The sequence below is a fragment of the Leptosomus discolor genome, chromosome 3, assembly GCF_034619465.1.
Source record: "Leptosomus discolor isolate bLepDis1 chromosome 3, bLepDis1.hap2, whole genome shotgun sequence".
NCBI classification, from domain to species: domain Eukaryota; kingdom Metazoa; phylum Chordata; class Aves; order Leptosomiformes; family Leptosomidae; genus Leptosomus; species Leptosomus discolor.
Window position 1 is genome coordinate 39,009,221 of NC_141393.1, and position 16,244 is coordinate 39,025,464.

General features: G+C 42.2%; 1 protein-coding gene across 1 annotated transcript in view; it reads left to right on the forward strand.

Moving 5' to 3' along the window:
- SMOC1 (SPARC related modular calcium binding 1) overlaps positions 1-16,244 on the forward strand; it is a 129,028-nt gene that overhangs the window by 51,870 nt on the left and 60,914 nt on the right. The window contains exons 4-5 of the mRNA XM_086462987.1: positions 10,550-10,649; positions 13,279-13,326. Coding sequence (XP_086319113.1) covers positions 10,550-10,649; positions 13,279-13,326 — 148 coding nt within the window. The remainder of the gene's footprint in view (positions 1-10,549; positions 10,650-13,278; positions 13,327-16,244) is intronic.

The window sequence follows — 16,244 nt, forward strand, 5'->3', positions numbered from 1 at the left end:
ACAGAAACAAAAACAAGTTGCAGGGCATGTTGATTTTTCCCTGAAGATGAGCTGCAGAGAGCTGTCGCTCACGCAGAACAGGGTGGACGGCGCAGCTTCTGCTGTTACCGGCGCAGCTTCTGCTGTTACCGGCGCAGCTTCTGCTGTTACCGGCGCAGCTTCTGCTGTTACCGGCGCAGCTTCTGCTGTTACCGGCGCAGCTTCTGCTGTTACCGGCGCAGCTTCTGCTGTTACCGGCGCAGCTTCTGCTGTTACCGGCGCAGCTTCTGCTGTTACCGGCGCAGCTTCTGCTGTTACCGGCGCAGCTTCTGCTGTTACCGGCGCAGCTTCTGCTGTTACCGGCGCAGCTTCTGCTGTTACCGGCGCAGCTTCTGCTGTTACCGGCGCAGCTTCTGCTGTTACCGGCGCAGCTTCTGCTGTTACCGGCGCAGCTTCTGCTGTTACCGGCGCAGCTTCTGCTGTTACCGGCGCAGCTTCTGCTGTTACCGGCGCAGCTTCTGCTGTTACCGGCGCAGCTTCTGCTGTTACCGGCGCAGCTTCTGCTGTTACCGGCGCAGCTTCTATCCTAGCAAGAAAGAGTGGTCTATTGATCCTCTTCCCTCTTCTATGCCCTATTGTGGTTTGAGGGTCTGGCAGAGAGGTGATGAGACTGCTTTGGGGTTTTGATTCTTCACTGTTCACTTGCTGGAACTAAATGATGTGCTGGATTGTAGACTGTTTCATAATGCTGCTTCTCTTGAGAACTAGTTACCTCAGGCAGGGGTTGCAGTGGAGGCTTATGGTTTGTGGGCCATTGATATCTGTGGAAAAAGGATAATCAGACCTGGTCACTGAGCATCCTTCAAAAATAGTTAGACTGAGAGAGGTCCTACAGAATTTCAGAGAAGTTGAAGTAGTTAAGGCAAAAAGAAAGCCCTCATGAAGAAGATTCTGAGAGGAAAAGTAGTTTGCTGAGGCAAGGTAGAAATGAAGTGATACTTAGGTCTGTTATGGCTAGCACATTGAGTAGTGTCTCAGTGCTAAGTGAACTGGGTGTTAAAAATGGCTCATGTGTAGTTCTGTGACAGGTAGGAGGGGTATGCGATCTGCTCTGTTTGGCACACATCTCAAAAGCCGAAATCCTCCACACTGATGACTTCTACTTTGTGAACTTAGGTAATTCATACAACTTAAAGGGTGCCTTAGCTTCCCTGTATCTAGCACTGCTCTAGATATCCTGTGCCTCAGAGAAATTTTAAGATTCATTAGTTACTGTTTGCAAAATCTTTTGAAGGTAAAAAAAGAAATTCCAAAATATAATCAATATTGGCTTCAAAGATGAGAAAGACAAAAAGCTTTGGGACTGGTTCAAACACTTTGTGATGCCTGGGGGAAGAGGAGGGGAAAGATTATTTTTTGTGATAACCCACAAAAAATTTTTATTCCCTCCTCAGCCTTACCCTCCCATTATCTGGTGTGTGGGAGTGTTTTTGTTTGGCTTTTTTAATGGTGAAGTGGGAAAAGTATTATCCATTCTGCCAACTTTGCATACTACTTTTGAGCAGCATCATATTTTGTATTCAGTGTGGACTATCTTGGGAAGGTGGTGGTAAGAGAAGGTGGCTGCAGTTTATTGCAGTCTAACTGCACTCTTAATTGTTGAAATTCGATTTTTTTTGTGTAGAGCTGCTCAGGTTATGCTGGCACTGGAGGGGAATACTTACAAAGCCTAGTACAGTGGGCCAACTAAGTGTTCCATGTTAAACTCTATAATTCAAGGAAAAGGGGGAAGGAAAGCTGACTTTCAATGTCTTTGTCACCTGTCAGCCTCTTGGAGAGTAAAGTATGGGGGGTGCAGGTGAAATTTTTATCCTGATAAGCTGGACTGAGTGCAGTTGATAAAGCTTTGTTTCAGACATATTTATTTGGAAGGTTGGTACTGGTGTCTGGACTGCAGAGCAGTTGCTGGGCCTCTTTCCTGCACATTCCCTGGCTAGTGTAGATTGCCAGTGGAGGGGCAGAATGAAACTGCTTACAAAAACTGCGTGCTTTCAGCTGGCAGCCAAGCAGTATTTTGCATTCTTCCTCCATTCAGTCCTATCTGTGAACACTAAAATGCTTTTGTTTTACCTGGCATGATGAAGGAAGCCTATGATCCCTTTGTAGCTGGAATTAACTGAAATTCATATCATTCCTTGGATTGTGAAAATACCCCATGTTCCACATACCTCAGGATCAGCTTCATCATTTATATTGCAGCATTTAAGGTCATTGTCCCTGTATAAGACATGAATGAAAAACAGCGTCCAAGGAAGCTAACTGGTTTCAGCCTGCATTTGAGACAAATATTTCCTATAGCTTCTGATCCAAATTAATTAAACTTTGTTTTTTAAAAAGGATGTATAAAACCTAGAATTTTGGTGAAGAATCTAAACAGGTTTTTTTGCTTCCAGCAACCAGGGAAATTTAGATTGGACACTAGGAAGGATTTCTTTACTGAAAGAGTAGTCAAACATTGGAACAGGCTGCCCGGGGAAGTGGTGGAGTCACCATCCCTGGAGGCATTCAAAAAACATGTAGATGTGGCACTTCAGGACATGGTTTAGTGGGCATGGTGGTATTAGATCAACGGTTGGACTTGATGATCCCAAAGGTCTATTCCAACCTAAAGATTTTATGAATAGATCTCATCTGATGGGGGTGGTTTAAATACTGCATCTCTTCTGTGGAGAATTAGCACCCCTGGGTTCTGTTCTGCAGGGAGGCTGTGTAGGCCAGTTTTGAAGTCCCTGAGGCCTTGCTGAAGGCAGCTCTGAACCAGTACCCAAAGAGTTGCTCAATCTGAACTCCAAAATCTCACTTGGAAAGTCCAGAACACAGCACCATCTCTCAACAAAGTTTCTAGGAGAAATACTCACTATGGTCTTCAACCTTGAATCCCCATCCCAGCAAGAATCTAAGCAGATGCCTATGCTTCTGTAATATACCCTATATCTAGAGTTGACTAAGGTAATCTTTTTCAACAACTTCCTCCCTTCTATATGACTGTTATTGAAGGGATTTTTTTTGAGTAGAAGAAAAATTCTGATCAGAGGGGAAACAAAGATTGATGCATATATTTAGAATTAGTTGTTAGAGTATTCACTGAAGGTGTGGATGACTTGCTTTCAGGTCTTGAGCTGAGCCTCTTTTCTGTAGGTGCATACACAGTAGGTGTTAAGGCCCAGATCATCATCCTTGCCATCAGAGTTCAAAAGGTCTGTGTTTTTGTCTAATTGATGGAAATTCTTGAAAGTTTTGCAGGAGTGGAAAACATGAACAGTGCAGGTTTGGGAGCTGCATTTGGTAGTGGGAACTGTATGTTCACAGAACCTGCTTGGTTTTAACTAGATTGAACTATTGCTTTTGTGGTTTATCATCAGCCTCTTGATTAGAAATTGGATAAAGACTGAAAGCAGCACTAAGTGAGACTGTATCTCTGAAAGCATCTCAAGTCTGCCCTTTCCAGCTCCTGGAATTGCACGCAGTACAAAACTGAATTTGGCGCTGGATCCACCACAAATTAGATGGGGCTGTAGGGTGGTGAAGAGGATTACTATGCTGTTCTGTGACTGGCAGAGTGTGCTGCAGGGGGCAGCGGCTGGAGAGGGGAGACCATGCTTGCCTTACCTCCTGCTTCCATGCAGGGCAACCAGCTCTGAGACCCAACAGTTAAATGTGGTAACAAGGGTGAAAGGGAGGAGGACCTGAAGGAAAAGACCTTGCTTTGGCTTGCATTTAAACACTGCGTTAGAGACATCCTGTGTGTCTTAAACACTTGTATAATCTCTCTTTTTTTCATTGTCTGTAAAATATAGACTGAAAAGAAGTGTTGCTGCCAATTCTGTTGCTTGGATGGCCAGGTATGCTAGGCATGGCTAGTTATAATGGGTTTTGTGTACTGCATGAAGAGGAGCATGCATCTGTCCATTCACTGATTTTTCATAACTGTTTCTATGGACCAAGTGTGCTGCTTCCCTTATTCTGGGAGTTTGTGTATTGCAAAGATCTTATCAAATCCCTTTTTAGCACTGCTTATGCATCTAAAAATGCAGCATGGATTTGCAGCATGGAAAAGGTGGTGGCATTGCAGCTATGATGGGATGACAAAATGGGAGCAGACCTGATGAATTGTTCTGGAATTCCTATTTCTTTATATTTCAGTCTGTGTGGGGAATATTGCTTCCTATAACAAAAGCTCTCTGCACTTAGCCCACAGTAATATAAGCATGCAGATTTGCGTTATTCACAACACAAGAATGTCTGTTTGATAGTAATAGTTTGATTATTTGTATAAAACTGAGGTCATGTACTGTTGTGCAAAATTGGACATGACTAAACCCAGTTTCTGTTCCCAAGACTTGCTTTCTCCTTTTTTGCTGTTATGTTGTATTTTGCATAAATGCCATTCCCTTTCCATGCTGCACTTAACCTGCTGTGATCTGTTCTTCATAAACAACAGACTCTATTGGGTAATCTGCACACTTTCTTTTGCTGCCTAGTGCCATTGGGCTTGTTGCCATGGGCTGAGAGAGACTTGCATTCTTCATAGTTTTCCCCCAAGCATTTTTTAGAAAAGGTTGCTGAGGTTTTAAATGGGATCTGTTTCAGACAGACTAAGATGAACATGAATAATGTTAACCCTGTTTTGGGGGTGTAGTCTTGTGTGGCTTCTTGTGTCTTGCTATTTGCTGCCACCTTCCACTGTCCAGCTGTGGTTTCTTTTCCTTTGTAAGTCTGTATACAAGTGGCTGAGAGCAAGTATCCTTGGAGAGTTTCTTTCAGTTTAGGGCTCTCAAAACTGCTGGTGCAGTTATGATGCAGCACTGAGACCTCTCTTAAAGTGAGTGCATCAGTCAAACGTGCCCATCTTATGATGGGATCAGTGAGTGGGCTGACTGTCAGAGCAGTCTTCCGCTGTCAGATAGCTTCCAGAGCACTTCACATCTGGTAATCCAAGTCTGTTTGGAAGGAGTGATCTATATTATAGTCCATAGCAATAGTTTCATTCTGTGCTGTGCTAATGTGTGTACAAAGTTCCTTCGCTTGCTTCTTCCCAAGTCCCACAAACAGACCTCTTTCTAAAGATGTGGGGAACCCTCAGCCTTCAGCGTGACTTCATGATCCAAGTCTGTTCCTCTGCATTGCCTTCCGTAGCATGATGCTGGGCAGAATTACAAACTCATTTCTTAATGCAGCACAGTGCTGCAGGGCATTGTGTAGACACATCCCGCATTCCCTGGATACTGTCTGTTATTCCACTATTCAGTGCTCATACTCCATCAATACTAAGCTCTCAAGGACTTAACCTCTCCTTTCAGAAGGAAAGCACACAGTCTGTCTTGATAGATTACAGAAACTCTTTCTTCATGAAGAATCTGGGCTTTAATTAGTAGATGGTTCTGGCTTTTTTTAAGACATCCCTGCTATAAAAGACTGTAGCTGGACCTCTCTGATTACTGCTTGCAGATTTGTCTGCTGCTTATGCACTTGCTTTCTTCCTGCAGCTCTCGTTGTGTTTCTTGTTTGTATATTGAGCTAAAGGTAACACATAGATGGGTAAGGAGGTAGCAACTCTAGTTATATACGGCATTTCTTCAAAGAAATACCAGTCAAGACAGTGAAGGAACAGATTCTTAAAGTGGGAGTGGATGTCCTTGTGGAAAGTGACAATGTAAGATCATTCTTTGCTTCTGACACAGAATGTGATCCTTTAAACTTGAGAGCCTCTCGGGGATCCCTCTCCTGAGCTAAAAATGGTATCTGGGCCAGAGTGTGTGTTGGGAATTCCCTTGACCATGGCTAAGATTCTTTTGCCACAAATCACTTCTTTCCCTGGTTATATGAATAGTGAAATTCCTGTGGAGCAAGCATTTCTTGAATGGTGCATAGAGTTGAGGGAGGTGGCTGCTGCATAAAGCCCTGGTGGGAATATTTGTCTGCACAGCATCATTTGGGAAGAATTAAATGTAAGCAGGGAACAGAAAAAGTGACAAAAATTATTTAAGTGGTAGCAGTCCCAAAGAAGCTCAAACTTAAGATGCAAACTGATTCATAGCTCCCTAAAATTGTCTGTAAAGGCAAGGCAGGCTTCTGACAACAGTCAGCTGGCTCTTAATCTAGCAGAAGGGATGACAAGATCCAGGGTCTAAGCAGTACAGCAAGACATTTAAACCAGAACAGAGGCATCACTGCTTTAGAGTTAGGATAAGGAGCTATCAGGCCAGTGTGCCAGTTGTCCACTGCTAACTTGGGTTCAGAGGATTTTCTAGACCAGCCTCAATGGCTCAAACAAAGGAAAGGCTTGATTAAAGAATTGCTGTGTGACACTGAAGCTTCTGCCCTCTGGGTCAGACCAGATGACCTACTGGCTTGGAACAATTTATTTAGCTGTTTTTATAGTGTTTACAAGGAGCACCTGGGTGTAGCCAGGATTTGGAGCCTTGCCTCATGCTGTGAGTGTGGGCAGTACCTATGCTGTCTCCCTCACCCTCTCAGCAGTGGCATTCAAAAACTGGATGTGTTTTTTCTTCTCTCATGGAAGCGTTGCTTTGAATGCAGAAGAGGTCTTTTTCTTCCCTTGGTCTGCCCTCCGCTATGGAAGGAGCTAGGAAATGTTTGTCTGTTTTGCAATGGTGCAGGAATCTGTTGTCAAACTCTTCATCTGAACAGCAATGAAGAGCTAGTCTGAGTGTTGCTGTTCCTATGCTCGGCCCAGTGCTTGTCCAAGGTGCTCTCAAGCCTCTTATAGTAAACTCTGTCTTTCTATGACTCCGTAGAGACTGGTTTCAGCCATCACAGAATTACTGCTTTGCCCCTGTTCTCCCCCCATACATGTGCATGCAATTTCTCTCCCATTTCCAGTTTATCTTTTGGAAACAACCCCTTGATCCTTCTTTGTCAAATGACTGTAAAGAGATGCTGCTGCTTGCTTGTTGAAGCTTTGGACTGCTTGGGAATCTGATTCTGGCATTGCCAGTGGGATACTGAGGAAACCCAAACAGTAACTTCTTTTTCTGTCAGGAAATTAAGAGGCAGAGTTGTCTGCCAGTGACTATGCTTTTCATGTTTTCATACTGTAATGAACTTGCTGAGAGCATGTTTATTCATGTGGTCAGTGGCTTGTATGTTAGCTGCTGTTTGATTTCACACATCATAATGATGGGGAATATGGGAGCTGCTGCTGCTACACTCTTAATTTGGGCAGTGGTGGCAGAGCAATTTTTGTGGGATTTGTCCCTTGTGCTTTTCATCCTTCAGTTAAGGCAAGTTCAGATGGCATTTCTCTCGCCCATGAAAAACAGGAACAGTGTCCTCCAGCATGATCAGGGATTTGGGTGCTTGCAGGGCTTTAATGCAGCTTCAGTTTTTGGAAGTGTAGGTGTTAATGGGCAATCTATTGGAAGACCTCAACTGATTTGCAGGTTTTATTTCTCTGATTCTCTATTATGTAACTTAATGTGTATGTTAATTTGAGATGTCAAACTGTCAAGTGCATTTCCAGCAGTAATAAGCCTTCTGTAGCTGCAGCTTAGTTAGCAGACAATTAAATTTTGCATAAAAATTTGATAATGTATTTTCTCTGACAAAAGGCTTAGCCTTAGAGTGAGTGCCAAAAAAAGTCAAACATGCTTTTTGATATGTATTTTGGTAGGGCCCAGATTAACTCAATAACTGAAGATTAGATCTATGCAGTAAACAGTTGTCCCTTTTACACTGTTACGCTTCTGAGTATAACAGTATTTAAAAATCTTGCTACTATGGGAGTAGGATTAGAATGAGGTTGAATTTCAAGTAGAAGATTTAAATGGATTTAGAAACAAAAATTGTAACCTAAGATCGTTGGAAACTCATCAGAAAAATTTAAAGTAAACCCAAGAATTTTTAAGATTCCTTACCGTAGGTGCTCTGGAATAGTTGACACTAGAGTTTGTGTTTACACGCAGTATTTACAAATGGTAGTGGATCAGCTGTTGCATTTACATTTTTTAATGCCATACCTGTGCTATATAACTGAAAAGTGTACCAATTTTTTTTCCCCTGACCTTTAAGCTGCAAACTCTATAGACTGTAGGCTGCTATTATGTTATCTAAATATGCTGAGACCTGGTCAGGTATCATGGTGAAAGGTAGTGTCTCCCAACATGAAGATGTTTAGGAAAGTCAACTACAGTGATTTTTGAGGTTTCTGAAGTGTCTGTTCTTCATGCATGGGTGTCTGGCCTTTAGGATAAGGTTTGGGATTTAATTGCTGCTATTACCTGTGGTAGGGAAGTCCTTTGGTGCTGCAGTAGAACATGAGGTGGTTGTGAAAGTGCTGTCAATTTGAGATTTTTTTTAATGGCAGCAGGGGGAAGAAGGGGTCATGGGATACCAGTCCAAGGAAGACTAGCATACCTTAGCGTAGTTATTTACAAAATTACTTTGCTTTTATGGATGTAATGTGCTTGGCTTGCATAAATAAGTGTGTGTAACTGGTAGCTCTCTGTTGAGATGAGTTGCATAGCATGCTCTTAGTTACTGCATCTCTCCTAAATTTGTGTCAATACATTTTTTTGACTCCTCTGCCATGTACTTCGCTGTTTTCTGGAGGCTTGGCTGAAGGACTGTCAAGTCACTAACACTTGAATTTTTTTTAAATGCTGGGTACACTGGATTTTTTTCTGTAATGTGACATGGAATGGTCTTGCTCTACAAATTCAAGACCCTGTCCTGGAATTTGGCTTCATCTCTGGTTGATTTTTACAATTAATGCTCAGGTGTAAAGACAGCTTGTTGTGCTGTTGGGAATGCAATAATGTGTGTGTGGTCAGCAAAGATAAACACAGAAACCCAAGTAGTTCCACCACACTCGTTTTGAATGTGCAACCGATTAGATTGAGCAATAAGAAATATTTTGCAACTTGACTGTTGCTAATTATATTCAATAATATAGTGCTTTTGAGTAATTTGCAATCAATTTTGTGATATATTGAGAGAATAAAAATGAAAATGTGTAGATAGCAGTGACAGTGACTTTAGTAATGGGTACATGAGATTACTGTTGATTTTTGGCTGCTAAAAGTGAATTTGCTTGGGGCAAAATGATTGATTTGCACTTTAGCAAAACTTAAGATAAACACATGGTACTATGTTATAATTGCTCTTGGATCATGTTTTATGTGATACTCAAAGCCTTTTAAAAAGACTGTCGTTAAGTCTCTGAATAAACTCCCTACCTTAGGGAATCGAAGCCAGCTGTCAGCAAGGGGGAATGACTGGTTTAGCTCTGAAGGATCCCTAATGAAGGGAATGGCACAAACACCCCATCACTCTTCTGTGTGGAGAGAAATGGAATAGGAAATTGGCTTCAATGCACCTCTTTGGAAAAAGAGAATGGACAGAATTCAATTTGCAAATAAAATAAAAAGGCAGTTTTTGAAGTGATCTCATTTCATGACTTTTTCAGAAATGTTTTGAAGGAGCCATCTCTAGCTTATAGTAACGTAGGCATTTCTACGCTGTTTCAAGATGCTGAAAGTACTGATATGCCCATTCAGCCACAACTGAAAGCGTTTGCTAGAAAGGATTTTGGAACCTGTTTGTATTTGCACAATGTCTGTATGATGATCATTTACTTTTGTTTCAAGGGAAGTCAAAGGCATCCCAAATTTCACCCAAATGCTGACCACTCTGTGAAAGCTGAGGCAAAGGCTGTAATTAGATTTGTTAAGCTGGATGAAACTATAGTGCCAATGAACTATTATCTGTATAGAAGTTACTTAGACTAGTCTGCTAGACTGGGATTTATCTGTTCTCACTGTAGAGGTCCACATCTGAACTAGTCGTTCTGGTGAAGGAACGAACTGGGTTACTCCAGATGTTCGAAGTAGAGCTTTAAAGGTTAAGCAAGATACATCTTATGCTGTGTACCTTTTGGGTCATTAGAGCCTTCATCAAATATTCTTAAGTCCTTGTCAATACATGAAGAGCAAGCATGTTGGTTTTTGTTCCTCCAGCTGAGGTTGACATAGTAACAGGAGAGAGCTTAAATCTGTCTCAGGAAGGTTTTTAACATAACAAGTCAGTGTTGCATTTTTCTGTGTTTACTGAACAAAATGCTCTTGAAACACCCTCAGATGCTGTTGTCAAGCAGTGGCTGTGGAATTGGGCCAGGATGGTCTTTCAACATCCCAACTGGGATGCAGTGGGACAACTATTTAATGGTAAATAGTAAATGGGATTTAGCAGAGGGTGGAATGAGCGACACAATTGCTGCATCCCCAGACTGATGTGTTCTCAGCTGACTTGTATCTTTTGCCTCTTGAATTGCAGCTAAAGGAGCTGGAGTAGGAGAAATAACCTTTCTTCAGGGAAGGAGGTGCGGGGAGAAAAAAAAGATAACTATATCACACTCTTGTGTGACCTCCTCACTCTGAAGCATGTTTGTGATGTGCCTGGGTTGGGACGTCCACTATGATGCTGCATTATAATAAAAGTGGTGGGTGATAGAGTAAGAAATGAAATGCCTGCTCTTTGTTTTATTAAACAGGTGCAGTGCCATACCTACACTGGATACTGCTGGTGTGTGACGCCTGATGGCAAGCCTATTAGTGGCTCTTCTGTGCAGAACAAAACTCCTGTATGTTCAGGTACTGTGGGAGTGGCTTCAACAAATACTAATTTGATAACCAAAGGGGGCTGGGGAGAATGTATCCTGTTGAGAGTGTGTAACTGTTTCAGGTGACTTGGCCAGTTTACCCGATTTAACACTGTGGTTGTGCTTATCTCCCTGTGTGTTTGCTGGCATTGGGAAGCTGCAAGGGAGCTTGGCCTGTGGCACAGCCACCGTGCAGTTAGGGTACAGACACCACAAGGCTCACTGAGGAAAAACCACTAAGGTTACAGCCTGTGGTAGCCAAGTCACAGTGTTGCTGTGTACACCAAAACCAGATATTCCCCTAACAGATGGGATAACTTTTTTCCAGGAGGTGTATTTTAAAGTGATTCTGGGGCTGTATTTAGTGAGCCATGGAGTCATTTTGCCTTCAGAGTGACTTCAGTTAAAAGTTTGGTAATAAGGTGGTTCTGTGAGAAACTGGTAGTTGTTGACTACTAACCCCCAGATCTGGGATCCTGCTGTTATAGGTTTGGGTCTTCTGACCATATTCCTCAGTTCCAGGATCGCCATGTTTGTGTCATGGGGCTGAACAGCACTGGGCTTGTACCCCAGCTCCCAAGAGGGAGGTCCAGAGCCAGGCTGTTACTCATGACAGTCACTATTAAGTGATATGCTTCTGGGCACTTGGCCTGACACTGCTTTGTCACCCTATGGTTTACTGGGCCCAAATCATTATTTTCTGTACTTGAAACTGAGTGATGCCATTTGTCTCTTTTCTCCCCACCGTTCAATATGGCAGCTCATAGCTCAAGTAGGAGGAGATTGGGCTTTAGATTGTCATATGGCCCTGATCCCTATTGTATAGTCTAGCTTTGTGAGCTGAGGTGAACAGAGCTGTTGTGGCAGCTCCCTGTTGTTCCCTAGGCACAGGGAGGGGTGGGCAGCTGTTCTGTGCTGTTTGGGAGAATTGAGGGGCAGCACTAGAATTGTGCTGCCCACTTCCCCCCCCTCCAAAAAAAGAGAAGACAGTAAGCATAGGAGTGTGTTTCTAACATGTTCAGTGGTACCATGTATGTGTTGCTGCCTCTGGCTTCATGCTCTGCAATCTGCACCCCATGGGATAATGTATTTCTCTCACAGCTTGCAATGTTTGCCCTTTAGATGGGAGCATGACAGCATTCAAAGCTTTAGGTTTGTTTTTTTTTTAATCCTTCTCACCTTATTCAGTGTCCTCTTGGCTCTAGGGTGTTTTAGGGTAATAAGCAAACATAGTGACTTGCATGAGGGTTTGAGTTGAGTGGGAGAACTATCTGGGAACCAGTGAGTCAATGTAGCTTGAGGGGGTGCTTGGCGTTTCACAGGTATGTGGAAAGAAAATGAGATTAATATCCTGTTTTAGTGTAAGGTGAAATGCTACAGTAAGTTGGCTTAAACCTTTGAATATGACTTTCTTCCACCATTTCCAGTATATGGCTTTGGTAGGGCATGTTTTAGAGTTTTGCTGATCTATTCGTTTAGTCATGGGCTGTTTACAAAATTGCATTACCAGGAAAGTAAAGTCATGGTGTATTGTAGGACACACAGATGATGACTTAATACTGCGTATGTGCTTCACAGGATCACAGAAAGTTAGGGGTTTGAAAGGACCTTGAAAGATCATGTAGTCCAACCCCCCTGCCAGAGCAGAGTAGATCACACAGGAACGCGTCCAGGCAGGCTTTGAATCCTACATGTAATTCAGCAGTAGATCTGTAATGAACAGATCTACAAGTGAAAGTGCCTGGGCAGTAGAGTTTGTTTAGAGTTTGTCTTGACCAGACTCGAGCCTGGCAGAGCTGCCTCCTTTGGAGCTGACTTTTGATCCAGGTTTCCTAAAGGATCAGTAATCACTGGAACTGTTTAGTAATGGGGCATGGAAGAATCAGTTTCCTGGGAATAAATCTATTAAAAAAAAAAAGCTTGTTATAGATTTTTACATGCTTTGGTGTAATGGATTTGTTCAAAAAGCTTTTATTATCAGTTCAAGTTTTATTGGAAAACTGTGTGATGAAACACTAAAGCAAACTGCAGAAATAGGTGTGGAATCATAGATACTATGTGATCTAGGTTATACTAAAAAACCTGAGATGTGTTCTGTTTGAGACCATGTTGGATCCTATTCAGTGTCCCTTTTCAAACAGCTGAGGATGTTCAGGGGTTGGTTGAAATCCATTTTCTGCAAATTTTCCCACTTAATCCCTTTCCTTTTGAATACTGCCCTTGCATTCCCTGCACACTTTCCCCACCTGTTTTTGATTTGTTCTTCCTGTCATTTGCAAATGAAAGAAGTGACTATTACTGATCTTTCCTTCTTGCCCTTGGATTTATTCCAGGTTTCTTACTAGCACACTGTTCTGTTGAGCTATTTCAAATCACTGGATCCAGCTACTAAAGATTTCTTGTTTACCTTCATCCTGATTTAACATCTTAACACGTAAAACCTCATTATGCTGTCCCAGTTGGCTGAAGCCACAGGCTCTCTGGATCCTAATCTGATCTGTTAGCAAGTAAAACAGACACTTTGTGGGTTGAGATGTTGACTATATTAATGTGACATTACATGTTCTGTGTGATCATGCAGCATCTAAATAAATATATTTTTTCTTTTTCCTCCCATTCAGGTTCTGTAACTGATAAACCATCAAGCCAGGGTAATTCAGGAAGGAAAGGTGAGTGGAGTCCTGTGCTTCAGCAACTTATTTTGAGCAGCTGCTCAGCCAAGTTACTTGGGCTAGCTCAGAACCAGGGTTCCTAACCAGCTCAGCATGTGGGAGGCTTATGTGCCTTTAGACCTCCCTGTTCAGTAGAAGGAATAAGATGACAGTCTGTTCATGCATCACCCTGTGGAGTAGAAAATGGTGTGCTCTGCTCTGTGCTCTTCAGCTGAGATGTAATAGATGAAAGCAGAGCTTCACAAAGGAGTGGCGGGCACAGAATAACCTCTGCTTGTTCACCTTGAAGTTAACTACTTAACGTTTTGCAGTAAAACTCTCTGACCAGCTGGAGCAGTGCTGGACTAAAGCCTGGCTATGCTTGGAAACCTCATTCTTTTATGCATCAGGCATTGGTCCTCCTTTACACTCCTTTCTTCAGTCCTTGCTTTTCCTGAGAAAGGCACTAGATTTGTTCTCTGTGTATTCGTAGCCCTTCTCTGTCCTCTGATTTTCATTCGTTGAAATAGTCTTGCGAGGGGTGACCATTGGAGTATACATTGAGGAGCAGTGAAGTTTGTCTTTAGGCCTTCTCCATACCCTGATTTTCAGCCCTTCTGCCTGCCCTCTACCTGCTATTCAGAGTCAAATTTTGAGTTTGTTGCCTTGCTACAGGAAAACAGTGCTGAATGCATCCTCACCCCTGCTGGTGAGGATGAAGGCTGTTTCCTGGGATAAGTTTTGTGTTCTGATATCTGAAACAGGATTTTTACTGCCAACTCTCTAAATTAATTATTCCCAACACTTCAAAATGCAGGAAAATGCCAACCTTGATGCCAACACTTTGTTTTGAAGAACAGCTTCCATGCTGGGGCTGTCAATTCAGTCCTGAAAACACTTAACAGAAATTATGGCTTGCTATGTTTAGAGCAGGGATACATTTTGAGCATATCTGCTCTCCAGTCTATTGGGTGTATATAGTAGCTTAGGAGAAGGTAGGGAGAAGAAAGATACAAGGAGAACTACTTAAGACTGAATGCTGAACCCTCTCCTTATTTTAGATAAGGCTATGTCTCTGTAAACATGTAAAAATTGCATGTTAATGTATAATTGGTACCTGAACACGTTGTTGTTATTCTTTTAATGCAATCATTGCTAGTCTAGCTTGAAGTACAAGCAATCAAGTAGCTCTTGAACTCTGCATTATTTTTGAGTGGAGGTTGTTTGTAGGCTTCCTACCTTGACTAGTCCTAGTCTGTTCTTCTAGAATTTGAAGTAGATGACATCCTAAGAAACAGGAGCAAAAAGGGAAAACATCTGAACTTGTCTTTCCCATTTCACTCCTTTTAACTCAGAGGTTGGAACATAAAAAAACCCAAACCCCTCCAAATGCAATTAATTAATCTAAAATTTGTAATATAAATTGATTCTCCTTGGTGCTACCTGTAGCATCCTGTTTCAAGAATGGTACGTTTGGTCATGTGGCTGCAGAAAGATCCTGTGCAGTAGCTGTCAAGAAAAGGAAAATGTTTCTCTTTGGGCCAGCATGCTTCAAGCAGTCACATAAACTTCTGTCCCCTCCCATTCTGAATCTGTTCATATCTGTTGAAGCCTCTGCATAAGCCACTTTGGCTTTTCTCCATCATATTAGAAAAATCCTTGTGAACAATTATGAAATAGGTCTTTTAAAATCAAGAGGGCTTTTAGAAGTTGAAATAATTTGGTTCAAAATTTGATGGAAATAGCATTACTTTTTCAGCTAGTGATGAATGCCTAATCTAAAAATGAATTTGTCTTTCTTATGGGTGTGGGTTTTTTTTACTTAATTTACCTTGACTCAAAATTCCAACCTCCTTACAACAGGACCTGATACTGGAACAAAGAGCAGCCTGGCTTCCTTGAAGCAAGGTGGTTGCTGGAGGTCTGGCTTCTCTGAAGGCTGATGGCTAGCCAGCATGCATTATAACTATCCGTTCTATCTGAGCATTCAGACTCTTTCTGCAAAGATTGCCCTTTGCAAGAAGACAAAAAAGGGCAGGATGAAGAGGAGTCCAGCAGGACCTGGGTCAGTGATGACCTTTCTGTTGTAAAGCCACATCATGGAAAATTGACATCACTTTGGGCAACTGCCATCTGACTTGGGAGCTTTTGGACTTTTCCCACTGCACAGCAGACTCCTTTCCATCCCTGGATGAGGGTCTCTGAGTCAAAGAACATTATCTGGCACAGAATAGGCGCTCTCAGGAGGAAAAGGAATAGCTAAGACTTTCACAGTGATTTCTTTTGTCCCATTCATACAGGAATATAAAATATGGAGCTAATAAACTTTGTGTGATGCTGGTGCCTTTCAAGTCTTCAGGGCAAAATAGTTTTTTGGATGGAGGCTTCTCTGACTCAGAAATAGTACAGATGGGTAGGCTTAAGCTGTTGGGTAATAAATGAAGACTTTATTAGTATGTTAACTCTCCCTTAGAAGAGACAATGTTGGAAGGAGAAAAAGACTGGTTATCGGTAATAACTTTCTCCAAATGTTTTGGCCTCTTTTCTGTCCTGTTTACCCCTAATTTCTGGGGATCAGTAGGTATGATGGGTCACCAGATGTGAGGTAACATCTGATTTCTACTCGCAGGCCCTCTCACTACTGATGAAAAGAAAATGAAATGGGTTTATGGTCATGTGGCTTGGCATGTAGTTCCAGAAGTGGCTCTGTGGAGCTTTCTGCAGAGAACAGGCAAGAGTGCTGGCAAGAAATCTTTTTTATTTTTAAATCCCATGCTCTGGTTGCCCGTGTTTACATTGCAGTTGTTGCTGTATGGTGCGATGCCAGTTACTTGTACAATTTGCCCTGTAAGGTAATTTAAATCAAATAAAATTGGCACCAAACTTAAAAGTTTAAAATAGGATATATTGATTTGTTCTGTGTCTGCAAAGTGCTC